Source organism: Melozone crissalis, unplaced genomic scaffold (assembly GCF_028551555.1).
Source record: "Melozone crissalis strain CALT ecotype California unplaced genomic scaffold, PUWL_Pcris_2 ptg000033l_1, whole genome shotgun sequence".
In the NCBI taxonomy this organism is placed as follows: Eukaryota; Metazoa; Chordata; class Aves; order Passeriformes; family Passerellidae; genus Melozone; species Melozone crissalis.
Genome location: NW_026535811.1, coordinates 9,929,793 through 9,956,859, shown reverse-complemented (window position 1 = coordinate 9,956,859; position 27,067 = coordinate 9,929,793). Strand labels below are relative to the sequence as shown.

Genomic DNA, 27,067 nt, shown 5'->3' with positions numbered 1-27,067 from the left:
CATAGGTGCTTCTGTGAGAAGAGGAGCCCTGTGCCCTCCATCTTGCTTCCATCCACAACATACTAAAAATCCCAAAACCTAAATTTCTCACCAGTTGATACAGCTACACTACTCTCTATAATCTATTTCACACTTTTGTGGATTCTGGTCTATCTTGAAGTCTAGGAAACTTTCTCCATGAATGAGGGTCAAAGTCAGTGCTCCCCGGGGACTCAGGGCACCCCAGAGCAGAGAAGTACTCCTGGTGCCCCGGGTTTCCACAGAACCCCAAATCCTGAGAGCATGCAGGCACAGCTTAACCTGTCCCCCTGTGTCCCCCAGCCGTGGCAGAGTGTGAGGCGCTGCAGTGCCCTGCCCACTCCAGGTGTGCTGCCTCAGGGGAGGATGGAAAACAGCTGGAATGCACCTGCCTGCCCGGCTTCCATGGGGACGGTACCCAATGTCAACGTGAGTAATGCCCATGTCTGCCCCAGTTCTTTAAATACACCACCAGTAGTGTTATAGCTCAGATATGGAGTGTGCTTTTGAGCCACATCTCACCATCTAATTTTTCTTTTGGGTTCATATCCCAAAGCACAAACTAGATTCCTTCAGGAAGAAGCAAAATCCTAAAATGTGCTTCAGAAGCCCATCCATCCAATTGCTAACTAGTTACAGTCCATGCAGACGAAATGCAATCAGACTAAACTAGTCAATCCCCTTGAAACACATAAGGTGGGTACTGGGTCATCAGTGCTTACAAATCCACTGCTGTCACATCCCTCTGCTTGGTACAGCTCAGCCTCAGAGTTTTTTTCCCTAACAGCAACCAAGGCTTATATTTATTCTGCATCCATCATGTGACAGCTCAGCTCCATCAGCAAGCACAAGCCCTACAGGCAAGTAAAGTTCATTTTGGCCTTCCTGTTTTTCATGAAACAAAGCTGATAGCATCCCAGCTACAGGTAAATTCTTACCTGTGTCTTTATAGACTCAACTTGCCATTCACTGCCCAAATTAACTGTATAAGAGTCCAGATTTTCTTTTCCCTACTCACTTTATGTCTTAATGGTACCAGTCCTTCTTTCTAGACTAATTGCAACAAAGAATATTGTTTAATCTGATGCTGGCAGCACAATTTAGAAGAGGTTGGCTCAGATCAGTCTCAGCTGAAGGGAAATCAAGGGAGAAAAGAGGAGAAAACAGTGAGAAGCAGCACTTTTTAGGTGTCTCCAGGGCATGCCATCTTCTAGATACAACATTTGCTTAACTGTAACCTAATGTAGACACAAAGGTGTGAGAAGATGCTCTCCAAGCACTGCTTGATCTGGAAAAAGAACAAGCAATGCTATTGCCTCAAAAAAAAATGGTTCATGAAAATAACTAGTGAGGTTCTAGTGCCATCCTGAAAGCAGAAGAGCTTGGAAGACTAAAGTACCTGCTGGACAGCTTTCCATAGAGCTGAACCGATGATATTATATCATTTAACTACCGGAAAGAAAACAGTGAAGGCCTATTGTACTAAGAAATATTTTCCAACTGATCTAACATGTGCTTGAAGCTTGCACAGACCTCATACCTCCCACCTGACCTTCTCTAGTTAAAACCCACCAGAGAACAAGGAAATAGTTGTGATATTTTAATGAGCACGTTACATGCTTTAATCTGTTTATAACTCGATCTGCCAAGTTAAGAGATCATTTCTGCTCAAAAGCAAACAGTTGGTTGCTATGTTAGCATAAACAAATTCCTCCCTCCCATCTCCACGTGGCCACAGCACTTCAGACTTGGCTGTTGTGAAAAGTTTAGTCTGCCCAGGCTTTGTTTGGCATGGAGGTGCTCTGGTAAACCCTTGTCTTCACATTTAGAACTGTGGGCAATGACTCATTTACTTTTCTCCTTTTTTCACAAGCTATCAACCCATGCTCCAGCAAGGTCTGTGATCCTAATGCCGACTGCCTTTACCTGGGGCCAAACCAGCATAAATGCACCTGTGGAGAAGGTTACACAGGGGATGGTGAAATCTGCCTGCCCATAGACCCCTGCCAGGCAGCACATGGGGGCTGCCCTCCACAGTCCAGCACCTGCATCTACGATGGGCCAGGAAAGGTCAGTGTGACTGTCCAAGAAGGAATAATGCTTCCTCTCCAAAAAGAAGCCATGGGGGTATGGAAACAGCTCCCAAGGAATTAAAATGCTGCTCTTAACTTTACCCTAAACCCTGCTGTTGACCAGGAGGGAGTCCTTTTAGGTCCTCTCTGAAAATAGAGATGGCAATAGTGTTGTTTTTTCTGGGACTATTTTGACCCTGATTTGCCCCCCCAAAATGGAGGCAACTGAAATAAATCTTCTCCCAGTTAAATTTTGTCTTTCTGACACACGGGACTCATAAAACCAGCAGGGTCCTTATACTGGTAATACATAAACATGTCTAAATTTGGGTTGTTTAGGAAAGAAGCAATCTGAGTCTTTGAAAACAATCAATGAACAGCACTTTACAAAGACTACTTATTATTCATGGTGTTGGGAACTGCCTCCAACTTTTGTGTGTAAAACTTCCACCATCAAAAAAGCAAGGCTTCAAAAGGCCTGGTTTGCTTGGACACCCTGAAGAGCCAAAAAGGGACTTGATCATTCAGGGGTCTTTAGCAGTTCATGGCCATGTCTCAGTGAAGTGCACATGGCTGAAACACAGGCTGGTGTGTACAAATATAAGCTTTATATTTGTCTCAGAACACACCAGGTAATTAGCTAAGACACTGTGTTCAAGCTCTAGTTTCAGAAATTATGCTGAAATCCACAATTTGTGCACTGCTAATTTTCTCTCCCCTCTCTCATCCTTCTGATTCAGTCCCACTGTGAATGCAAGGAGCATTATACCAACTTTGTACCTGGGAAAGGCTGCAGCATGATGGACAGCTGTGAAACAAACAACACCTGCCACAAAAAAGCCAAATGCTTAACACTTGCACCAGGACAGATCACGTGAGCCTTTTTGCTTTTGAAACTTTCCCATAGTTTCTCCCTCCTTCCCCAGTAAATAGGCTGCTAAAACAAATCCTGTAGATGGACACCTCCTGAAGTTATCTTTAATGGCTTCTTTATCAAGGACAGATCACAAGATTTAATGGGGTTAGGGCCATTAACACAGTGATAGATTTCAGCAGGCCATTTGCTGATACCTATTAAGTTTTATTTTTAAAGCACTCAGAGGTCATTTCTACACTAGTAAATAAAAGGGGCCAAAACCTCTTTTCTCCTCCTCAGGGCAAGCAGCATTGTCTGTCTCACAGCTAAAGTCTCTTCCAAAACAGAGTAACTTTCTCTTGGCAGCAGTCCCTGGCACATGCTTTCCCTGGGCACTGCCAGGGAGAATGCTCCTTGGTGTGGGCCAGAAACACACCAGGCAGCATGCTGAAAATTAATCAGCATTAATTATGGGCTAGCACTGGAGCCCTGCCCCTTGTGAGTGCACTAATTCAGACACAACCAGGGAATCTGCCCCCCCCCGGGCTGTGAAAGCAACACCAACCCCAGCAGATTCCTAAAAACCTCGAGTCCAGCAAGGGGGAAACTGCAAAAGCTCTGGCAGACTTGGCTTTTGCTGTGCATGGATGTTAGGAAAAAGGCACAGGTGGCACTAAACTCTACAAAGCTCTCTTAAAACACAGAATTTGGTTTATATGTTTCTATAGCCTGATGGCAGGCACTGGGTCAAAGTGCCTGAAATAACAGGTTTTGGGAGCTGAGAGCTTGAACATGAAGGACAATAAAGGCTATTTATTGTAAGTTAGGAACAAATTATCACCTAGATCCATGTACAGACAGCATTCTCTCAGGAGAATATTCTCATTGCCAGCCCTTGTCTCATCATGCAGCTTTCCCTGGCAGGGTAAAACCAGCATCACTTCTGCATCAGATATTGTGCATTTCAAAGAAATTTATCTACAATATCCCCTCTCTCTCTTCTACAGCAAAACATGCTACTCAAACTGCTCATTACAGACTCACACAACACTTAGTATAGAGTACTACCATACTGCACAACAGCAGCTGATATTTTGAAATAAAATTCCAAATCAGGAGGGTTTTTTTTCCCCTAATTAGTCACTGTTTCACCATTGTAAAACAATTTTTGAAAGCTGAGAAAGTTTTGAGAATCTTAGAATGGGAAAATTAAAAATTTATTACTGAATAGAACAATAAAAATTCTCTGCACATCATCTATTTAAAGATGTTTAATGGCAAAAAAAGGAACAGAAGAATAGAGTGGGATTGAAATAGAACTTGAGCTAAGGAAAATGCTTTTATGAAAGAGGAACTTTAAAAAGAAAAACATTAATTTGTAACTGTGGGCACAAAAAATATGATCTGATAAGTGACAGACTGCATTTTGGCTGCATCTCAGATTTTAAGTGTATTTTGGGAGGGCTTTTTTGGTTGTTTTTGTTTGTTTGTTTTCTAAAACACAGAGCTATAACAGAGGCCACAAAACTGCATTGTTTCCTTTCTATTTCTGTTTTGGTTTGCTTTTTTGAAGCATACAGTTGTGCTATTATTATTCCTCACACAGACAGTTCTACTTTCTCCAGAACTAAATTATTAGTACAGGAATAAATCTCTCATACAGGCAAAGATTTAAAAACCCCAAACATTTGATTTGTGACTATAACACAGCAAACTCCTCAAAAATCACAATTGCCTTTGTCTTATGTTCCCATGCAGATTTTTCCTGAATGAGTGCTGACCCTTTCTCTGTTGTAGCTTCAGCACAGTGATCACATTCAGCCTTGCCCAGGAGCTATGAAGCTCCAACCAGTGCAGAATTACACTGCATATTAGATCAAAGCCTCTCTGGTTCCCAAGGAGAGCTGCTCTACTGCCAGTTAAACTCCATTATTTTCTCTTAATGCCACTCTTATTTTTCCTCTAGGTCTTCAATGTGAAATTAGTAGCTTCATAAACCAAAACTCTATCATATTATAGAGGGTTTTGGTAAAATGGAGACAGAAAGCTGAGCTTTCCTCTTCCAGAGAAATAGAGTTTTTTCTTCCCTGAATAAGCTGAAGTGGTGACAGTTCCCATCTTTTCCAGTCCTGCTGGCCCTTCCCCATGCCCAGCCACAGAGCCACAGAAAGTCAATTTCTCCATCAGAAAGAGGGAGGAAGCACACAGGCTGAAGTTTTCAATCCCATGCAATAGTTGCTAATCTGTAATTGCTCAATGCTTTCCTTTGGCACACAAATCCAAACAATATCACTTGGATACCCACTCAGTTATGAGCAGTATTGTCCTCGGGAGAGAAGTTTCAAACCATGCAGGCATTTCTGCAATGCACTGTGCCCCCAGAAATGATAGCCAAAAAGTCATTATTTTTAAACACCTGCTTCTTTATGAACATTGGATGAAAAAGAGAGGAGAGCTTTATTTTGAAACCTGGATCTGATTTGTGCCATATTTCAAGGGTAGTTCCTTTTTTCTACTTTGCTATTTCTCAGCTCCTTTGAAGCCTCAGTTGTTTTCCTCTCTGTTCAGAAGGGGAAGGGAGCTACCTACAGCAATTCAGCAATATTTGCCCCACCAGAAACAATGGATCAGCTCCCAAGGAGCAGCTGCTCCTCTCTCCCAGCTGTAAACCCTTCATCCAGGCTCCACAGTCATGCTCTCTCTGCTCAAGAGATCCCCTTAAAAAGAAGTGGATTCACCCTCAGAATAGCATCCTAAAAATTTAGGTTGCTTTCAGATTGCCATTTTTACCCAGGAACAAAGTCAAAGCTTGACACTCTTGGCCAAAATCTCAATGCTCCTCTGAGCCTGTATGCAGCTCCCCAGATTGCAGGGACTTGGGACTTCCCAATAACATTGCTCTCACTGGAGAAACAGCTGCAGCAGAGACCATGCATGGGGAAAAGGAGAGGGTCTGGCATCTGGCTGGTGCTGCTGTGGGGTGTTAGGGGCAGGGGTGAGGTTTTAACAACCAGCACATGCAAATGAGCAATTATAGAAAGGGCATCATAGTAATGTTCCTTCTCCAGTGATGCCGGTAGGAAAAAACATCCAGAGAGATTAACCATTGTGGTTAGAGCTGATATGAATATTGAACATGCTGCAGACTTAATTGGGAAGGGCACTGTTAATCCAGTGTCTGTCTGTCCATCTCATGGGCACTGTGACCAGAGTCTGCTTTAGACACCCAGAGTACTGGGCCAGGCACAGCCCACTGGCACCCCCACAGGCTGGAGTCCCCAGAAAACACACAGGGTGTTACATATAAAATGCTATTTCCAGAAGAGATAGCAACACAACATCTAAAAAATGTGTTTTTTAAGATGGTGTGTTGGAGCAGCAGCAACACATACATCAGCAGCAGCAACACATACATCTAAAAAAACACAAGATTTTGTGCTGCAGCAGAAGAAAAAAAAAACCAAAAAACTAAAAAACATTAAAAGTACAAGTGTTACTGCCCAAAATGGTGGCATTTTAAAGGACAGAGTAAAAAAAACACCACTTTATTGTGTTAAAAGCAAAAAAACTTTTTCTACAAAACCAATTGCAAGGATTGATGAGCTGCTATTTTACAGTGGATATTTTTGCCCCCAACAAGGAGGAGAGAATGATGCATCTGACTCCATCTCATCAGAAGGCTAATTAATTAATTTATTATACTATATTATTGTATACTATATTACATTACATCTAAACAGAATCTGCCAGGCACTCAACTCTGCACACAACTGCACAAAATCTTGTGACTGTCAGCCCACAGTCCCTACACATATACATATTTGGCCCTAACAGGCCAAGGAAACAAAACACTATCACTTTGGGTAAACAATCTCCACGTTGCATTCTACTTTTGCACAAACACGGGCACAGCAAATGAGATATGAATTGTTTTTTCCTCTCTCTGAGGCTCAGAGAATGTGAATCTCAGAAATATTCTTGGGAAGAATTGCACCTTGCTTTTCTCTGTGAAGAGAAATGTGGCTACACTATCACCTCCCTTAACTGCCATTAATCTTACCAAATCCCATGAGTGAGCTCTTCACAAAACAGACTCTCTGCTGCAAGAGCCACACCTGACACATTTATTCCCTGCTCTCTCATCCACAAACAGAACAGGTGTTCATATCTTATTGCAAAAGTTCCATACCTTCCTGGTGATTTCTCATGGGCATGTCCTCGCAGCACTGACTCCTCCTTCTTTATAGCACAGCCAACAAAACTCCAGCTCTCTTAACCCACTCTTTTATTCCACTCATCATTATTGGGCACAGCTGTGGCCTGTTCCTAATCTTTGGTGATTAGCACAGCTGCAACTCCTCAGGGGTAGTTAGTGCAACTGCAACTCCTCGGGGTGTGAGCTACAACTCCTCTGTACCATCTTTATTTTCTTATATTCTATCCCCCTACGGGTAGGTTCAGTAGATTTCTGGGCTCCAGCAGCCACAATACTTTTGGAAACAGAGGCTGCACATTGCCTCTATTCAAATGTCCTGCAGGACAGACACTGCTGCCTCTATTCCAAGGTCCTGCAAGGCAGACACTGCTGTCTCCTGCCCACTAACACACTTCACAGCTTGCAAAAGCAGAGAATTAACCCCAGTGCACCAGTGTTTCCTGGAAATGCCTTCAGAGGAGGAGCAGGTGACACCTGGTGCCAGTTTATTGAGAGGCACAGCTAAAATCCCAATCCCAATCCCTCCCCAGGTGCACGTGCCAGGAGGGCTCTGTGGGGAATGGGTTCGTGTGCCACGGGAACATCGTGGAGCGCCTCCAGGAGCTGAATGCACAAGTGGGAGGACAGTGGCAGGGCAAGCTGACATCCAGCCTCCTGCTCATGGGTGAGTGCCCTGGTTTGGTAAAAAGTGAGTTTTTTGGGAGGCTGTGGAGGTTCAGAGAATAAGTGAACAACAAGCAGAGCGCAGGGGGCTGATCCTGCCTGTCTGACCCCCACAGCATGCCAGCACACATGCTGCCCCACTGCAAAGCCCCTCAGACCACCTGAAGCTGCTCTGCTCCTCACACCATGAATGCAGAGTGCAAGAATATTGCAGAAGTGCTAAACCTGTTCCACAACCACTCACACATCATTTAACATCACCAGTGGATTTCACCCCACAGTAACAAGTGGGATTACCCCACTTCTGCCTCCACTGTTTTGGACAAATGAGATTTGGCCTATAATGACACACACTAGTCTGCCAAAAACACTGGCATTCCCAGTTACCTGGTGGACTGAACAACCTAACAGCCTTCATCATCTTCTCTATGGCCAAAATTTTGAGGTATGGACAAACACTGCTAGAATTGAGCTGGATCTTGGACTTTAACTTGTAAATGTGGGGGGGGGGAAATCCTTCTCTTTAATATAATTTGCTCAGTCCCACAGAGCCCAGCAATCAAACTAAAGATCATTAATTCCTGAACCGAAGGAATAAGGATCCCCCATAGCTGGCCAAGATCAAAACCTGGTAGAGCTTTTCATGCTCAGTGCTGATGATCAATATCCATTGGCTCAGCACTGAGAGTTCAGGTGCAGTTTCTCTGTGCATTTCTCCTCACAAGTCTGAAAAGTGCCCAGCCTGATGAATTAACAACAACCCAGATGTCATGCGCTTTGGTTAAGTTTTGGACATAAATGTGCCATGACCCACTTGCCAGAAGCTACAAAGACACACTGACCATTAACCAAATTAACTTAAAATATAATAACTTCACACTGGTGTCTTTCAAAAGCTAAGAATTTATAGATGTTTTGTAGGACAGCATATTAATTTTGAGATACATTCTCTGTACAATACACCTGTAGCAACTGTAAAGATTTTTTCAGTTCTGATTTTATACCTCTAGAAAAAAATATTTCTGATATTCTAGAATATCAGAAATATTTAATGCTTCAGCTGCAGAACCAGTGGTCTCTCTTGCTGCTGCCCTGGATACAGAAATAGCCTCTGAGTAGTAAATGAATCCTAATTAACTTTCAGTGCATCTAGTTTTGATTATCTGATATTTGCAGTACCAGCAGGTTATCAGCTGCATATTTCTCACCCCATAGAGAGTGAATTGATTTAAATGTTCCCCAAAGAAGCTGCTGGTTCTGTGTCCTTGCTCTGGCCTGCATGCCACAGAATCCAGGCTGCCAGAAGCATCCTGAATGTTTTGCCTCATTTTGTGTCAAATGTGCAGCAGCACCTGTATTTCACATCCCCGTCTGTTTCTCACCTTTTAATGGCTTGTACTTTAGAACCTTAAATTAATATTTAATAATCAGATACTATTATTGCTTATTCTCCCTTCACAGCTTTGCACAGTCCCTTTGGCAAATGAGGTTTTCAATAGGCATTTAAACTTTTTTTATTCCCTCTTCTCATAAGAAAATACCTATGAATGGCAGCTGAGCACTCTGGGACCATTTACTGTGCTTGTACCAACAAACAAGGGACTCAGAGGCACAAATGTAAGTAAACAAGAGGAAAGGTTTCACATTTGGGGGATTTGGTTTCTGCAGAAATCTCATCTGTGTTGTGTTTTGATTCAGCAGATACAAATGATTTCCTCTAGGACACTTCCAGTCACATTTAAATCTAGGGCCTCAGGCTGCATTTTTCCCACTTTAAAGAAAAACAAAATAATTTGGTGAGTTAGGGTGGAACACTGTCACAGCCCAAGCTAAGTTTTGGATTTTCTTACATGACCATGCTCAAAGTCTTTTCACTCAGCTGAGCCAGGGGTTGGATTAAGATCTGAATTGTCAGCAGCAAGGCCTGCAGGCCACCTTTTACATAAGGGGGATAAAAAACATAATGGTTTTAGTGAAAAACCAAAAAAGAGACTGACATTTAAGTAGCACCCTCCACTGACATCAGGACAGTTCTGGAGGCAGCTGCTACTCATGAAGGGACATAAGGGTAAAATGTGAGCTGAACCAAAACCAAGAGAGCCTCCACTTTTTTCAGACCCCATCACCTCACTTTATGATAAAATATGTAATTTCAGAATGTAACAACTGAAGAGAGCAAAAAAGCATTCACCGTGATTTTTTTTTTTTTTTTTTAGATAAAGCCTGCATTGAAATAAATTTCTGTTCCTCTGCTTTTCTAGGTAAAGGATCTTCTGAAAAATAAACAGAAAGCCCAGTACTTCCTTAAACTCCATATTATTGCAGGTCAACTGAACATCACTAGCTTCACTAATGCTAATGTAATATATACCTTGACTGGCAAGTCAGGAGAGATGTCAAAGGGAGAAAAGGTAAGTGGCTTTTCAGCCTCCCACAGCAGGGATACTGCTCTCTGTTCCCTTCACAAGGAGCAGGAAAGATCTTTCTGCAGGGAGACATCAGGGTGAAGATAAATGGAATTAGGAAAAACCACAGCCATGGCCACATAATACAAGGAGTTCAAATCAAACTTGAAACCTCCCTGGCATCAAAGCTCCCACTAAAACCAGCAAAAAAAAAAGTTACCTTTAGTCATGCATCAGTGCTGAGTGACTTGGCAGTACTTCTTATCAATCTTATCAATTCTTATCAATAATTCTCATATTAATAAATAAGTACTTAATTACTTAATTACTTAATAAATAGGTAATTCTTATCAATCAAGTACTTCTCATGTTTTGCAGTAGATCAGTGGCATCTGAGCAGAAATATCTATTTTGTATGTTCAATGAGTACACTCAGTTTATAACAGGAAAATATCCTTGCTGTCTGAGCCCTGTTTGTTTCCTGAAGGCTTCAGTACAGTGCAGAATCAGCAACATTTTGTTGTTTTGAATATACATTGAACATAAGGAAATGGGTTCGAGCCCCACAAGATAATAGGAGCAGACCTTTCCAGTGCAACAATATTTTAAATCATTTCCTGACAGATTTTTATTACAAGCAGTCACCACAACACTTTCAGGTACACTGAATTCTCCTCAGGGCCTGCCTCTGTTTCTGTTCTGAATTTTGCTGTCCTGAAGCAAAATAATATGATCCTTATCCAAAGGATTTTTTTCCATTTCCTTGATAAGCATTGGAAGAAATCTTAACCTCCCCAGATTTAAATTTTTTAGGTGTTGGCAACAAGAAGGGGTCTTAGAGTACATTCAACCTGTGTACACACTCTGCTGTCATTTCCTAATAAAGAATTCACCATCCATTGCCTGGTTTCTTTCAGGATAATCAATTAAGGATTAGAATCCAAGGAGGAAGGGGGAAAGGAAAAATTTTGCAGGGGGATATTATTGCTTCCAATGGAATTTTGCACATTATTGACAAAGCCATGGACAACGTGGAGCCAACATTTGAGAGCAGCAAAGAGGTGAGCCATAAGTTACAGACATGCAATGTCAAAATTTCTCTTTAAATAGCTTCACGTGCTGTGGAGATGAAGGAGGGTGACTGACAAATATTAAACAAACTCTACTGAGCCCTTGCACATCAGCCACAGAAGCAATATTCAAAGTGAAAGGTAAGGACACAGTTTCCACAGAAAACAGACCCAATTCACCCTTCTGCCAAGCTGGACCACGGAGGGTTTGGATGTTCTCACCGCATCTGGTTGGTTCCTTGGAAAATTTGCAGTCGTGATCAGTGAATTTCACTGAATGCCAGAATCACACACTAAAAGGAGGAACATCTGTACAGATAACAGATTTCTCCCCCCAAAGGCTAATATTAAAAAAAAAAATAAATTGTGATTTTAAATGCTTTGGGGTTTTGGTGCCCAGCTTATCATGCTTCCTTAAAAGTTCCCTTCCTTATGTTGTATTTTTCAAATATTTTACTCCTCTACCTTTTTTGTGCTGAGGATGAAGAGATAAAAACTCTTGCCCCATACACATAGAGCTGTGTTTTCTGTGACCACCCAGTATTTCAGGAAAATGACAAAATCTAACTATAAAATGACAAAAAATGACAAAATCTAACTATATGCTATAGCATAGAACCAGGAAAAAAGTGCTTCCATCTCAATCATTTCCAAGCACTACCAGGCCCCCAAATGAGATGTATTCAACCTGTAACAACTGAGATTCACACAGTAATTCAAGAAATGTCTCATAAGAGCTGGCACTTATTTCATATTCCCAACTAAAACAAATCTTACTTTTATCCTATTTCAGAAAACTATTATGTCATTACTTCAGGCTAATGGAAGATGCAGCCAATTTACATATTTGATAGAGGTAAGGATCCATTAAAGCAATTACATAAGGCTACTTTCAGATGTTCTTGATATGTAATTTCCCTTTTATTTTTAAATATTGATATGTAATTTCCCTTTTATTTTTAAACCAAAACAGAAAACTGGCCTAGGAGTGGATTTGCAGCAGGACAACCAGGCTTACACAGTCTTTGTTCCAAGCAACAAGGCTCTGAGTAACATGAAAGCTGAGGTTCTGGATTACCTGCTTTCTGCAGAGGTACAGTGTTTCCATAAGCCAAATCTTTCTCAGATAGCAGAGATAAGAGATTCATAAATGCATTGCCCAGTGTTGATCTGAATTAGCTCCTATCAAGTTTGAAAGCCGTCTCTAACAGTTAAAGATCAAAACACCTAGAGAGGAAGAGGATCTGGAGTCTCTCATCACATATAGGGATGATGTTCCTCTACACCAGGCCTCCAGTCCTCTGATTTTGCCCAGACATCACAGGCTGGACAGACCCTTGGCACAGCCCCAAAACCTCTCCTGAAATGCATCACCCTTGGTGGGAACAGACAATGGATGGGAGGCACTGCTGGTGGGGTCCCAGAGGTGGATATTGGTATCCCATCCCCTGGACACCTCCTGCCTGTGCCAAAACAGATCCATGCCATGGAAGGCCCATGGCAAAATAAAATGTGGTGTAGGGATGAGGGTGTGGAATGCCAGGGTGCCTGCCACAAGCTGAACACTGACCCAGAGGTTTCTGGTGCACCAGCCAGTGATGCTGTTCTGACCCCCATGTCCACTCCACAAGCCAGACTGGGTTTCTGAGGCTCATTTTGGGTTAAACAGTCTCTTCTGTGCCCTGGCAGGGTTCCTGGAAGCTGCTGGAGCTGGTCAGATATCACATTGTCTCCAACACTGAGGTGAGCACAGCTGCTCTGCCAGCCCAGGGTGCAGGGACAGGAGCCACTGGCAGGGGCATTGTCAGGATTCCTGCATGAGTAGCAGGGGAAAAACTTTCTGCCATTAAAATTGAGCTACCTCTGAGCCTATTCTGCTAAAATCAGTCCTCTGTTTTTCAGAAAGAGCTGGTTTTTGCATTTTCTAAGCAAGCCCCTTGGTTTTCTTGGGGGGAAGTTCATCCCCACCCCAATCTCTGTTGTGGAGAAGGAAGGAAAGAAGTGTCTGTATCCTTAAAGAAAGGCTCAATTTCTATAATCTGAGGTGGTCACTCCCAGCACAGAGAGTGGGAACATGAGAACCACGTGTGCCTTCATGGCACCAGCACCACCACAATGATCTGTGGATGCAAACAGCCCTCTATACAAAAATAGCCCTCTATTTTTAGAGAAAAGTATAAAATTTGATTAGACTGGTTGTTATAATTGGAAGGAAAATTAATATTCTTTTGAGCAATAAGGTCCTCACCTGCAGGAACCAGGAAGCTCAGCCATGATTTAATGGCACTCACTTTCTTACACAAGCTGGTTTGTCAATTGATAATAATTGTCACATTGATAATAATTTCCTCTCCCCAAAGAAAGTCTTTCTTGTGAAATCTGGGTTTGAAAAGAGTAATGCTATTACACTTGTCTCAACCAATTTACATTTATTTCAGCTAGAGGTTGCCAGCCTTGTCTCCATAGAGCACATCAGGACCATGGCAGAGCAGCTCATTCACTTTAACAGAACCAGCACTGTAAGTCACAGCCCTGCCCTGGGAGCAGCTCACTCTGATTGAGGCAACTTTGCATGCAGGGGCAATGAAAAGGGACAGGGGAGGCATTAGCAGAGGAATTTTCAACTTCTCATTCCCACCTACCATTAATATTAATTTTATAAAGGATGCAGAGCAAATGATTGGTATACAAGGACAGCCTACAGGGGTTTTGGTCCTTATCCACAGTCCAGGAATGATTCTCATTCATGCTCTGCCTTATTTAAAAAAAAAATCTATTTAAAATCATTCTGTTACATATTTTAGTAATTTTAAACATTTATCAGTGCACAGAAAAATATTCTTTTTCTCTCTGTAATATTATAGTCTCTGATCCCGATATTCCTAGTGAACACATTTTTAATTGTATTAATTCATCAGTACTTGTGCAAAACCAAGCTGATCTGTTAGGTTAGCTCCCTCCTCTTCTGGAGTAGAGATGCACTATAAAAATTCTTGTAAGGGCAGAGCAGCTGCAGGAGTAAATGCAGAAAAATATTTTTTATACTTCTCTCCTGTGAATTTGGACAGATCCCAGACTCCCTCTCACTTTCCCCCTCCTCTGTCAGAGAGAACACCAAGGCATGCTTAAACCCACTGAAATCAGTGCCTGAAGTCATCAGCAATTTTCCCATTTTGGCCAGTCTCTTATTGCCCAGTTACACAGGCTGACAGGGCAGATTCATAGAAAAACTTTGGATACCTCTGTTGAAAACCAGTATTCAAGAAAACACACAATGTATGTGAACTTCTTGCATAAACAAGCATAATAATAAATAGATAGCAAATTCAGAAGAAGCATGACTAGAAAGTAATTTCAAACATTTAAAATTAAATCATCAGAAACTGAGGAGCTAAAAACACATTATTATCAATAATAATTTATTGTTTCATAGGGACAAATCTTGGCGAGTGGAGAAAAAGTGGAAGAAACAGATATTGTTGCAAAAAATGGTCGCATTTATATCCTTGAGGGCATTCTCATCCCACCCACAATTGTTCCAATCCTACCGCACTGGTGTGAGGAGACAAGTCAGCTCACAAAGGTAAGAGAATCACAATGAATCTGTGTCTCCAACTCCCCCAAAGAAAGCATTCCAGCTTCCTCTTCACTTTGCTAACTTTCTCTGATATCATCCATTTGAAAGAGGTATTTTTTGGAAATAAATAAATCAATGGCCACCAGCCTAGCAGTACTGCAAACAGGGAGCTCATATGAACACATCCTATACCAAATTTAAAAAATCTAGTTGTTTCATTAACCCTTTGAAATACCCTGTGTTTCTTTCCTCCAGTTCCTGAATCCCATCTGTGCACACAAGTACATGGGAATTTACAAAGTGTCATGTTCTCAGGGAAAACTACTCCTTGTTTCTCGGGGAAACTACTCCAGACCAATATTTTAATTTATAATAAATTGCAAGGAAAGGAAACAGCAAGTTAAAATATTAGCATAATAATTTTATATTTATATATTAGAAACATGTCATTTTCAGCAGCCACCATTTCTCCTAGCCCTGCTTTCCTCCAGAAACAAAACTTCTCCCATTTAAAAGGGCGGGTTCTGACAAACTTTGCTCACTTGGGTAACACAGTGCAGGCCTTTACTTGGTAACACTGAGATGCTGTTTCTGGTAAGAGGGCTGAATGTCAGACCAAACTTTGCCTTGGAGTAAGCACAGCCCCTTGAGCTGCCTCTGGACCAGGTTCAAGCCCACATCTGGGCCAGTGACAAAAGGAAAACATTTAATGTCCTAAGCTTGCAACAGTCCAGAGCCACAGCCTGCAAAGGGGTTCCCAGCAGAGCTGGACAGCATCAAAATGTAATGGAGAAAACACTGGCAGTAAAATCTGTTACCTCTGGCAGAAACTACGAAGTGCTGTATGTGCAATATAATCATAAGCCAGGCAGAGCTCCAAGCAGCAATCTCTGATGCAAAAAGCAATCCATACCCAGAACACTCCAGTAATCTGAATTCCTTACCAAAAAACCTACCTAAAAATTATGTCCAACCTCAATCTATCCTAAAGTAATTGACAAAAATTTATTTAAAGACAAAACGAATGCTGTCGGTCACAAAAATTATTCCCCAAACATTATATATTATATATTCCCAAAAATTATAAATTAAATAATATATAATTATTTAATAATTATATTTTATTAAATTTAGGTTAGGAACTTTTGTCAGCCTTGAAAGCTTCCTGCATAGTTTAAAATACGGTTATAAATTCCAAGATTTAAGCAGAGCACTGCTGGCTAGGAAAACACAAAGGAGCAATGGCTTTTGCAATTTTCACTCTGACCAAGCATTCCCATCACTCTCAAAAACGGAGTAACAGCACCTAATAAACACTGATAGTTTTAAAGAGTTAAAAGACACAAACCCTGTAGGAACTGGTAGATCTACACATTTAGAAGAACTTTGCATCCCTAAAGATGAAACCTTTGGGCTGATGCATACCTATCCATGTAACCATTCCAGGGGGAGGAAGGGACTGAGTAGGTGACACCAAGTGGCACTGAGCATCAAGGAGAGCAACATCAACAGAGGGAAACATTGCCCACAACAATCAGCCTGATTTTTAGGTTCTAGAGGGGTAAAGGCTCACTTACAGGAATTTTCAGAAGCACAAAGGCAAGACCCTATTATGTCAGCTTCAGACATGACTGTGCAGCTTGTAAAAGAGCTTTTATAATACCTTGAAAGCATAGTAGTGGTATTGGTACCTCAGCTAATTCCTGCACAAATGCTTTTGTAATTCTGATCCTTTATTCCTTCAAGTCCTGTACAATATGAGGGACTACTAAATCCAAACCAGTACCTGATTCTTTCCCCACAGCCTCAGTGATAAATCTATGGGAAAAGTGACATAATTCAGGTTTCTGGTCTCCTGTTCAATGGCTACAAAACAGTCATGTAACACAATGGATGCTGCTCTAGGATTTGTGCTAACTTGATTGAAAAACAAAATATTGACAGTCACAAGGACAACAGCTTTGACAAACTCCATATCCACACTCGGAAAGGTTCAGCCTCTCTGAGGTTATTGCTTGTAGAGAATTCCCCTTTAAATCTGCCAATGGAGTTTATATCTCCTCAGTAATGCAATTGCCAGACTCTGTCACCACCCCATGGTGATAAATTAGTTAGTCAGGAAAAGCAACCAAAGGGTGAAGACAAAAAAAATAAATCTATGTACCGCTGGATCATAATGGAGTACAAGATCTACCACGGGGAAGCAACAAATATTTTTCTCTTTGCCACCTATACACAGGACAAATTTCTGTTCACAGTGCCTGCATTCTAGACTCAATTAATCTGTGTTTTTCCAGGAAAAAATAATATATTTTCATATAAGTTAAATGTGTAGACTTCACTAGACTCTCAGACAATATTATTTAACTGATTATACTGAGTCTAGGACACCAGTGCATTCACGTCCTTGTTTTCTTCTGCTGAGGAAGCTTCCTTTCATTAAAAGAGGGGAGTGGGGGAAGGAAAAATGGGGAAAGGAAGGAGAAGGTAGAAGTGAACAACAATTCTTCAAAAATCAGAGCCAGCAGATACAGCCAGGGTGCTGTGCTTTGGTTCGAGATCCATGCTGGAACACTTAGAAACGTAAAACCTCATAAAACAGAGGTACTTAAAGTTTACAGGGCATGGCATCCATAAGGATGCATGTCAGCAGTTGGGATAGCACCTTTTTATCCCAAGAGCATCCTGAGATATTTCCCCAGCAGACTCACCAGCTGTACAAAAGGCACAGGGGGAAGGCATGCCCATATTTTGGTTATTGTTCTGCCAATATAGAGAGCAAAAGAACCACATATGAAAACAGGAGACTGCATAAAAAATACAAATGTAGATGGTACTTTCATCTCTTTTTGGTAATGACTGAATCATTTGACAATTCCAGCATTATTTTTTTTTTGCTGTTGCAAAATTCCCTGTATCCTTCATAGGAGCTCTTGTTTCTCAGGTGAAGCAAGTCTTATTTCAGCAGAGGGGGATGTTAGGAATGAGAATCACTATGACAATGCTTTGGGAGTTAATAAACTGGGTATGTTTAAAATAGACCTCACATCTGTTAAAAGTTTCCTTTTGATTAAGCATCCTCCCTGAAGTAACAGTCTGCAGACACAGGTTCAGGAAGGAGTGAAGATCTCCCATCTGCTTTGTATCTAAGAGATGCAAATTTAGCTGCGTATTTCTCCACAAAAAATATTTCGCTACAAAATTCAAGTCTGTCTTCCACAGGAATGTTATTCCCCATTTTATAAAAATCCACTAATAGTAGTCCTGTAAATCAGTAGTCAGAAATAACGAAAAGGAAATTCATATAGTGAAAAACACATAACTTAATAACATTTTTAAATGCAATACCAGCAAGGTGCTTTCTGTAAATTATCCAGGTAAATTATGCTGTGATATTAAGACTGTATCACAGAACTCTAAATAGCTTAGAAATACTAATGCTTCCCTTTTGTGCATGTTCCAGCCTTTCTCAAAAAAGAGGTGCATTATTGAATGCCCAACCTTTCAGAAAATGGGCTGTGCTAGGGCCTGCAAATAACAGCAAAGCTATAGAATTACAGCTCCTTAAGGTGAAATGCATGTAAAAGTTTTCCAAAGTATTCTCTTATACATGGAGAACTTTCCTTTGGAGTTGAGAGGTGTTTGGACATGTCCATGTAGCTTCCATGCACTTCAACACCACGCTGAGAGGAGCTGGTGTACATCTCAGAGGTAAACAGCAGGGAAAATCCAGAATAGCTGTCAGATGTTATTGACAACAGCTCACTCATACTTTGCCATGCAGGAGTTTTCAAATAAAGCTCCAAGCCCAGGTGTATTAATTTTCCCATACAGCCTTCACCCATGAAGAACAGGACAACTCATCCTCTCCTGCTCCCAGGATTTCCCATGATATTGGATAACAATGAGTGGGGAACAGTCAGGAGAGTCACACCCCAACTACTGCTTGGGAAGCCCAGTTCTGGAGAAATCATCAGCCCTAAGAGACCCTCACACCCTTCTGGGGCTCCTAAAAAGGCTTCTGCACTTTTGGGAAGCACTACTAAGCACCACTTAGTGACAGGCAGAGAGGTCTAAAAGCTGCAAGTTTTGTAAGCCTTTTGCCGATTCCTAGTTCTCTTGAATCACACAGGCAAATCAGTCCTTTAAAATACACTTTATAAATAAACAGACAAAGAAGACACTGCACAAATAAAACAACATAAAACTGAAAAGGCCGTGGTGGCTAAATCCCACCCTGGTACAGAGGGGAGGGAGGAAGATCAAGGCAGCATGTCTGGCTGTCACAGCACCTCCCTGGGGTGAAACATCCTGAGGTTCCTGATCCCAGATTCCAAGGAAACTGCCTGCATCCAAATTCCACTGCACCCCCACTGGCAAATATGAGACTGCACACACTATGGGCAGATACCCACTGTTCATAAGTGGGGACAGGATGGGGATTGCTAACACTGAGTCTGAAAAGAACAAGGACTATATCTGGTGGTCTGTGTATCCCCTTGGTGAACTGTCAACACCACTCCTGGTTTTTAACAGAGCTGGTTGTGGTTCAACACAAGGCTTTTCAGTGACTGTTATCCATGCAGGCATTTCTCAGAGGGTTGAAACACAACAAAGATTTGGTCTTTGTGCACTGCCTCTGCCCTAAAGCACTGGAAAATAGGATATTTTCTTTGTTTTGCAGGAACCAAAGTGTTGCAAAGGCTTCTTTGGCCCTAACTGCAGACCATGCCCAGGAGGTTTCTCCAAGCCCTGCTCAGGGAATGGGCAGGTAAGCAGAGCATCCAGCAGCACCCTGAACTCCAGGGTGGGGGAAGGATGAGCTGTGTCCCAAAAGCCCCATGAGCATTTCTGCACAACAGGAATGTTGGACTCCACATGGGCTGCCCCCTTCCTCTGTGTCCAGTGCTGGAAAGGGAATCTGTCACCTCTCAGATGCCCAAATTGCAGATTTCTGGGGTTCCAACACACAGCACACAGGCAAGGCTGAGTAGCCCATTCTCATAACTTTAATTTGCACACCACAGTGTAATGACCCCCCCCCCCCCCCCCCAGCTCATTATTCTCACAGAAAAACTGCAAAGAAAGGTAGAATACATAGCAGCAAGGAGAAAGCATAGAGAAAGTTTTTCTTTGAAACACCTGTCTCAGCAAAGCTGGAGTTCTTCCTGAGAGTCTGTCAGAGGCACAAAATATGGACAGGCATGTAGTCTCTTTTCTAGGGTAAAGAATTGTTTGAATAAATAATCATCACCTCCCTTCCACGTCACAGTGCATGGATGGCTTGGATGGAAATGGCACTTGTGTTTGCTCTGAGGCATTTCAAGGCTTGAGCTGCCAGTTCTGCTCAGACCCTGGCAAATTTGGACCTCAGTGTGACAAAGGTAAGTGCAGCTCCACAGCCTCAGCACAAGAGTGTGAGCAACAGCCCCAGTAGAGACTTTTGGACCCTCCTGGTGTTTAGGCAGGAGTTACCTGGCTGCTAAACAGTCCCTGTGGAAAATGAGCAAGATGTTCCTGGGGTATTTTCATTTCTATTTCAAAGGGATGAATTGTAAGGCCAGGGTCTGTGTAGATACTCTAAATTTTTTAGATACTCTAAATTTTTTAGATACTCTTATTTTTTAATACTCTAATTTTTTTTTGCAGGGGGTATAGCTTATTTTATACTAATTCATTGGTTTTTTTAAATTGTCTCCCTCACACAAGTAATTAAAAAGAAAATTTTTGCTATTTGTTCCCATCTGCTATTGCCCACGACAGAACAGATTCTGCCTGCAATGCCAAACATATGTAATCTCAGAACAACTAGATCTATAAACAGGCTGTGTTTAGACCACTTAACTACCCTTACTGAATAATTTCTGATCTATTTTATAGCTTACAGTTCTGCACTGACAGATTTAATCCTACTGATCTAAACCATAATACATTTGAGAGTCTACAGCATATACAACATCAAACATTCATACACTCCTCACTTACAAAACCATTTTTAGTCTTTTTTGTTATGAAACAGCCTGCCATTCATGAAGCAAAGCTCCCTTGAAAGTTCAGAGGTACATGGGCAAAAGCTGAGACACAAATTCCATGAGGAATTGTGGTAGTGCCTCAACTCCAGTCCCTCAAAGCAACAAGTGTTTGCTTGACTAGTGACTGACATTCATTGGAATGCACAAAGCTTTCCTGCTGTGTCCCTTGGGCACATTGCTGTGCCTCCAGCAGCACTAATCCACTCAGTCCTAGCAATGTGCTGGGGAGGGTCCTGGAGGATCTGTGGGCTCAATGTTTAAAGGCTTACCCTGTCACTGAAAGCACGGCAAAAGTCATGCAATGAGTAACTTTAATAGTCTAGGACATGGCATTTTGCACCTACTTCTCTGAAGCACTTTGAAGTTCATTGATAAAAGCAGTGTAAAGATACAACAGGTTTTAAAACATAAAACACACCTGAAAGGACGTGGCTATGATTAACAAAAGTCCCCCATCAGAGTGAGATAAAATGCAAAAGCTGAGAGTCTTGAAAAAAATAGGAAAAGCTGATTCATAATAAGTGGGAGTGCAAAAATGGGAGTGCAAATGCCTTTTTCCACTGTGGAATTGCACACTGTGGTTTATCTCTGGCAGAGTGCCCCTGCATCAATGGGAAGTGTGATAACCGAGCAGACAGCGACGGGAGCTGCCTGCCTGGATCCTGCATAGCTGGATACACAGGGAAGCTCTGTGAGCAGCAGATTGCTCCCTGTGAGCCCTCCCTGCAGCTCTGCCATGCACATGCAGAGTGCCAGCTCAGTGATGGCTCAGTGAGGTAAGCCAGCAGCCTGCATCCATTAATATTCACTGTGATGCAGCTCTTTCCTGTTTGCCTGGGCAAAAGCAGTCCCTGGCAGCAGGGCACAGACAGCTGCCACTGCAACAGCAAACAAGCAAAACCATGCACCACATCAGCCTTGAATTGCAGGAAAATAATTACAACTTCTTAATACCCTGTACCTTGTATATTTAACACAGAGTTGCATACAGATCTGATCCTTGATTAAAAGCCTCCCTTCCTACTAACATACACAGAGGTTTTAGGAAGCTCTTATTTCTAACCACCCCTTAGGGATTTAGGAGTTTAAGCCTTGAAATTCCCAACAGTTTGAGGAGGGATATCTCACTCTGGTCAGACCAGGTAAGTTTTGCACAGCACCACAGACTTCAGCACAGGCTCCCCAGTCCTGCCCACAAAACTCTGTTACTGCTTCAGCTGCCCTGCACTTCCTCAAGCTCACCCTCACACGCAGCAGGTTTGCCTCTTGCTGCAGTGTATCCATAATGAGTACAACAAGCACAAGGGGGGATGCTGCAGATCCTGAGTGCTTAAATAATTCCCTCCAATTTAGATTAATACTGGGGAGGGACCCAGGGAAACAGGAGGGCTCATTGTCTCACACACAGCCATCTTCTGTGTAACTGAGAGAGTAAAAGCAAAGCCAGCCCATAAATATTTCAGAGCTGTTAGCTCAACTTTGCAATGATAACATCAGCTCAGAATTAATCCCACTCCCTGTCTCATACGCAGAGAATAGATCCCTGATTTGATTCAATTAACCCAGTCAATATTTTGGAAAAAAAACCCCCATAATGTACACACTTGAGCTACTTGCATCACGAATCCAAGGTTACCAATTTTTAGCTGCCTATAAATAGCATGTTGCAGTGGAAAACAATTACTTTGCTTTGGAGCTGCCCTGTCACGTGTAACGCCTCCTTCCTCCTCTTGTCTCTGTAGCTGTGTTTGCAAACCTGGCTACGAGGGAGATGGCTTCAGCTGCACCAAAGCTGACCCCTGTGCTGTTTTAAACCCTGGTGGCTGCAATATCAATGTAAGTACATTATTTTCCCACAATAAGGCAAGCAAAGAGAAAGGTTTGGCCAGAAACTTATACATGAGAGTCACGGTTTTCATTGGAGCTCCAGGCTCTTTCTCCAGAGCTCGGACAAGCCTGATGGCTACAGGCAGCTGTCCTGAACGGCTGCCTCCGCATCTCCCCCTAGGCTGAGTGTGTTCAGACAGGCCCACAGGAGCACAGATGTGTTTGCCAGGCAGGATGGACAGGAGATGGGAGGGACTGCTCAGCCATCAACCTCTGCCTGCTGCCCAGCACGGCACGGTGCCACCAGAATGCCACCTGCATCTACATTGGGCCGGGGCAGGTAGGTGCTCACAGTCAATGCCACCTGCATTGCATGTCCTCAACCATGGGCTTCCTACCCTGCTTTCTTCCCCAAATCCTGCTCTCCCTCACAGGCATGATGTTATTTCCACATGGTGCTCTCTATCCAAAACAGTCTCCTAAAATTCCAGTCCCGGTGTTCCCTCCTTTCCCTTGCTCTTTCAGCAACCACATTTTTAGAAAGTGCATTAGTGGATGTCAGGTATGAAGGTCTTCTGCAGATATTAGTCAGTGTCATTCCACTGGAGTCAATGCCAAGCTATGGAAACACAGAGGAACTAATTCACCATGTCTAGAATATAAACTCTATTTTAATCATTTTAATGAATTGCTGTGTTTTATTGAAATGACAGAATGACTGTAAGTGTAAGGATGGATTTCAGGGGAATGGAATTGAATGCACACCCATAAACCCGTGCCTGGAACAAAATGGAAAATGCCATCATCTGGTGAGTAATTAATCATTCCCTGAACAAAGTGTTCAGATTCATATCACACCTCGCCTCCTGTGAGCACACCATAGAATTTATTTGCCATTTCAAGCCTGCAATTCCCTTTGGAGAAAGCACTTTCCAAGCAGTTCTACAAGCACCAAAAACTGTGTGAACCACATCAGTATAGTACATGAGCTGAGGATAAACTGCAAGGGCTGCTCCCATATCTGCCAGTACAGAAGGATTATCTTGAGCCTGGAATAAATAAATGCTGGTTTTCTACCAGCAATTGCAACTTGGATCCACTATCCTGTTGGGATATTTACCCAAGTCAGTCTCTACCCAGGCATCTATCAGCTTTATCAGTAGCTGCATGTGTTCTGCTGTGTCCTGTAGTTCCATCCTCAGAGCTAAAGTGAGGAGCTCTGGGGAGCAGAGGATGGATCTACCATAGTCAGGTTAAAGAACAGGGCTTCAAACATGTTGGGAGTGATTGTTTGACAAATTCTCTCTTTCTGGTTCAAAGGCAACCTGTCAGTTTGAGTCCTCCCGTGGCTGGCAGTGCGTGTGCCCAAAGGGCTACGAGGGGGACGGCAGGAGCTGCTATGGAAACGCTGCAGATGTAAGTGCTGGGGTCAGCACTGGGCACAGCACCTGCTGCACAGGGCCCACCCTGCATCTTAACCAGGGAGAACAGCAAAAACCTTTACAAACAGTCAGAAAAATATGATGCCCACCACTGATCTCTGCAAAGGATGGTCCAGCGGGAACACTCACCTGATTCATAAATTATTTGTTGTGTTTAAAAATGTGGTTTGGGGCCTAAGGGAGCAGAGTCTATTTCTGTGTTCAAACAAATTGAAAATTTGAAATTGAAAACAAATTAGAAAACACCAATCCCAGAGTCCAGTGCTAAGCACCAACCTCCCAGCTGGGAGCACCAAGCCGTCAATTCTCCCAAAGTTTTGCCCTGCAGTCTCTCTCAGTGGAAATGATCAGTTTATCATGTTGAAACAAACTGTGCTGACCCACAGGCAGATAAAACCAAAGCAAGTCAATTGGTGAAATAAATATGCATTTAACAGCACAGGAAAAATGAAAGTGTCCTCAGTCTCAGCTCCTGGCAATAATCTCACATGGCTCTCAGCACTACCTGCCACCACTGCTTATACAATCATCTATCTCTGTTCTAAGTACCCTGGCAGAATAAGGGCTGGGTGATGTACAAATATAAGATGCTGTACAAATATCAGCTAAAACAACATATATTTCAATCAATTTTGCATGGATTTAAGGGAAGAATTAAGTTTAAAGTTACAGGAAATTAATGCTTAGCCTGGGGTCAGTACACAATACCTACCAAGGTCAGGTACACACCTAAGCAACCCATGGCCTGATTTTCAAGAATTGATAATTCACCTTTTCCATTACCAGAAAGTATTAAAAAAACCCAAAAAACCATTAATTCCATCCCTTTTCACACATCCTCCTCCTACATGTCACATCAGCCAGGCCAGACATGGTGGGTTGCCCCACAGTCAAGAGCACTTTAGTACAGCTAATTATAACTAACAAACTCATTTATCTCTCCTCTCTCTCATCAGGAGCTATCCACTCTATCAGAAGCAGCTGCTTTTAACCAGTGGGTTAATGTAAGTACACTTCATGGTTAATTTCTGCAGTACGTTCAAGTTTGCAGAAATACATGAATCTTGTGGAGTTTAGAAATGGGAGCCTCACAGCAATATTTCCATCACGGAGAGAAAGCTGAAAATCTGCAGAGACATCAGGGTGCCTTTCCCTGAATGTCTCCAGGGATGAGTCATCCACCATACTCCTAAGCAACCTCTTCAGTGCTTCATCACCCTCATTGTTAAAAAAAAAATTATTTCTAAGATCAAACCTAAATCAACCCTTTTTCAGTTTGTAACCATTGTACCTTATTCTTTTGCAAAAGGTCCTACTAAAAAGTCTGCCCCACCTTTCTTACAAGATCCCTGTAAGTGCTGAAAGGCCACAAAATGTCTCCCTGGAGTCTTCTTTTCTCCAGGCTGAACAACCTCAGTGAGGAAAGATTAACTTGATCGGCTCCAGATTATGGAGGAAGCACCAAAGTAGGTTTCAAACGCCAAAGTTCCGGATACACTAAAAATCTACTCTCTATTATCACATGCTATCATTTATTACTGGAGCAGCAGTAACATTAAGGTCCTACCCCACTGTGATTGGAACTGTATGAATAAAGAGCAAAACTGGCTGCCCCCACAAGAACTTAAACCCTAAATGTAAGAAGTGTTCAGCAAATACCTGGTGAACAAGAAAGGACAGTGATGTGCAAATGAATATCCTCACAAGTCACAGCACATCAGCTGCTTTAAGGCTTTTCACAGGTAGATGGCTTGGGGATCATTAAAGTACATAACTGCAAGGAACACCTCAGGGGGCTTCTTAAGAGAGCTCCACATGGTTAATTCAGGTTAGTTTTCTGCCTGGCCCTGAGCTCAGATTGTGGCACTGGACACTGAATAGAGAAACTAAAGAATTTAAAAAATGGGCACAATAAGAAATGCTGTTCTCCTGCTAATATGCTCTTTAGATAATGGGGGAACAAAACAGAGGGAAGATTGTGTATAATCTGTTTCAACAATTGATGTGGAAATTTCTGCTACACTTCAGAGAAATGCTATCACTTCAAATAAACACTGGTAACTACAAACATGAGCAAAATAGGGAGGCATATCCATTTGGGGGTTTTTTAACTTGGTACTTGAGCAGGAATGTGATGTTTGCCACTTTTCATAACCAAATTCTTTTCTTGCTGCTCAGGAAGTATGAGAAGGGGAGGTTTGTTACTCTTTCTATATTTAAATATTTTGAAGGTGATAGGATGATGGCTAGGAAGAAAGATGATCTTAACAGGGACAAAATTCCCAGCTATTTAAGGGAGCTGATTTCCCTTGATTCAAAACCCAATATGGGTAATGTAGGACTATCCAAAACAGCTTCCATACCAGCTGCAAAGAGGTAGATCCCAAGCTCATATTGCTCCTTCAAATTTTGCAGTATCAAAAATGGCAAGCTGTGGAGCCTGTGAAAAGCTTGGAGAACCCCATCTTCAGCAAGATCACACATAAATATTTAGCTTTCCGTATTTCACTCCAAAAAAAAATTCCACACAACTGAAAAAATCCTCTCCAGTTGAAACTCTTTCCATCTTTAAGGCAGATAAAAACATGGAAGATAAATTAATTCATGCATGCTACAGATCTCACAATCACCATCTAAAATTAGAGCTGTCAGCAGCAAGCTCCACTGCAGTGCTAGTGGACACAGATAACTTGGATATCTGGGAAAAAATCCAGCCATGTGAAATAGTCTTATTCTAAAAGGCAGCACTGTGTCATGAGAGTTTCTTATATCATGGTTCATAGTCCTTCCATCTATTGAACAGCATGGAGTGCTCTGGAAGAGCAAATTACTTGAATTTATTAGTAACCACTAGCTCTATCACCTCCATTTATCACCACTATTAAAAAA

The 27,067-nt window shown here is 42.1% G+C and overlaps 1 protein-coding gene across 1 annotated transcript in view; it reads left to right on the top strand.

Annotated features, from left to right (window-relative positions):
- Positions 1–27,067, top strand: part of STAB2 (stabilin 2) — an 80,921-nt gene that overhangs the window by 11,713 nt on the left and 42,141 nt on the right. The window contains exons 7-26 of the mRNA XM_054282014.1: positions 322–447; positions 1,892–2,088; positions 2,831–2,964; positions 7,693–7,826; positions 9,360–9,442; positions 10,087–10,236; positions 11,148–11,291; positions 12,094–12,156; positions 12,274–12,393; positions 12,990–13,043; positions 13,739–13,819; positions 14,734–14,883; positions 19,562–19,648; positions 20,150–20,261; positions 21,505–21,685; positions 22,652–22,745; positions 22,918–23,076; positions 23,450–23,545; positions 24,057–24,152; positions 25,135–25,182. Of these exons, the coding sequence (XP_054137989.1) occupies positions 322–447; positions 1,892–2,088; positions 2,831–2,964; positions 7,693–7,826; positions 9,360–9,442; positions 10,087–10,236; positions 11,148–11,291; positions 12,094–12,156; positions 12,274–12,393; positions 12,990–13,043; positions 13,739–13,819; positions 14,734–14,883; positions 19,562–19,648; positions 20,150–20,261; positions 21,505–21,685; positions 22,652–22,745; positions 22,918–23,076; positions 23,450–23,545; positions 24,057–24,152; positions 25,135–25,182 (2,309 nt within the window). The remainder of the gene's footprint in view (positions 1–321; positions 448–1,891; positions 2,089–2,830; positions 2,965–7,692; positions 7,827–9,359; positions 9,443–10,086; positions 10,237–11,147; positions 11,292–12,093; positions 12,157–12,273; positions 12,394–12,989; positions 13,044–13,738; positions 13,820–14,733; positions 14,884–19,561; positions 19,649–20,149; positions 20,262–21,504; positions 21,686–22,651; positions 22,746–22,917; positions 23,077–23,449; positions 23,546–24,056; positions 24,153–25,134; positions 25,183–27,067) is intronic.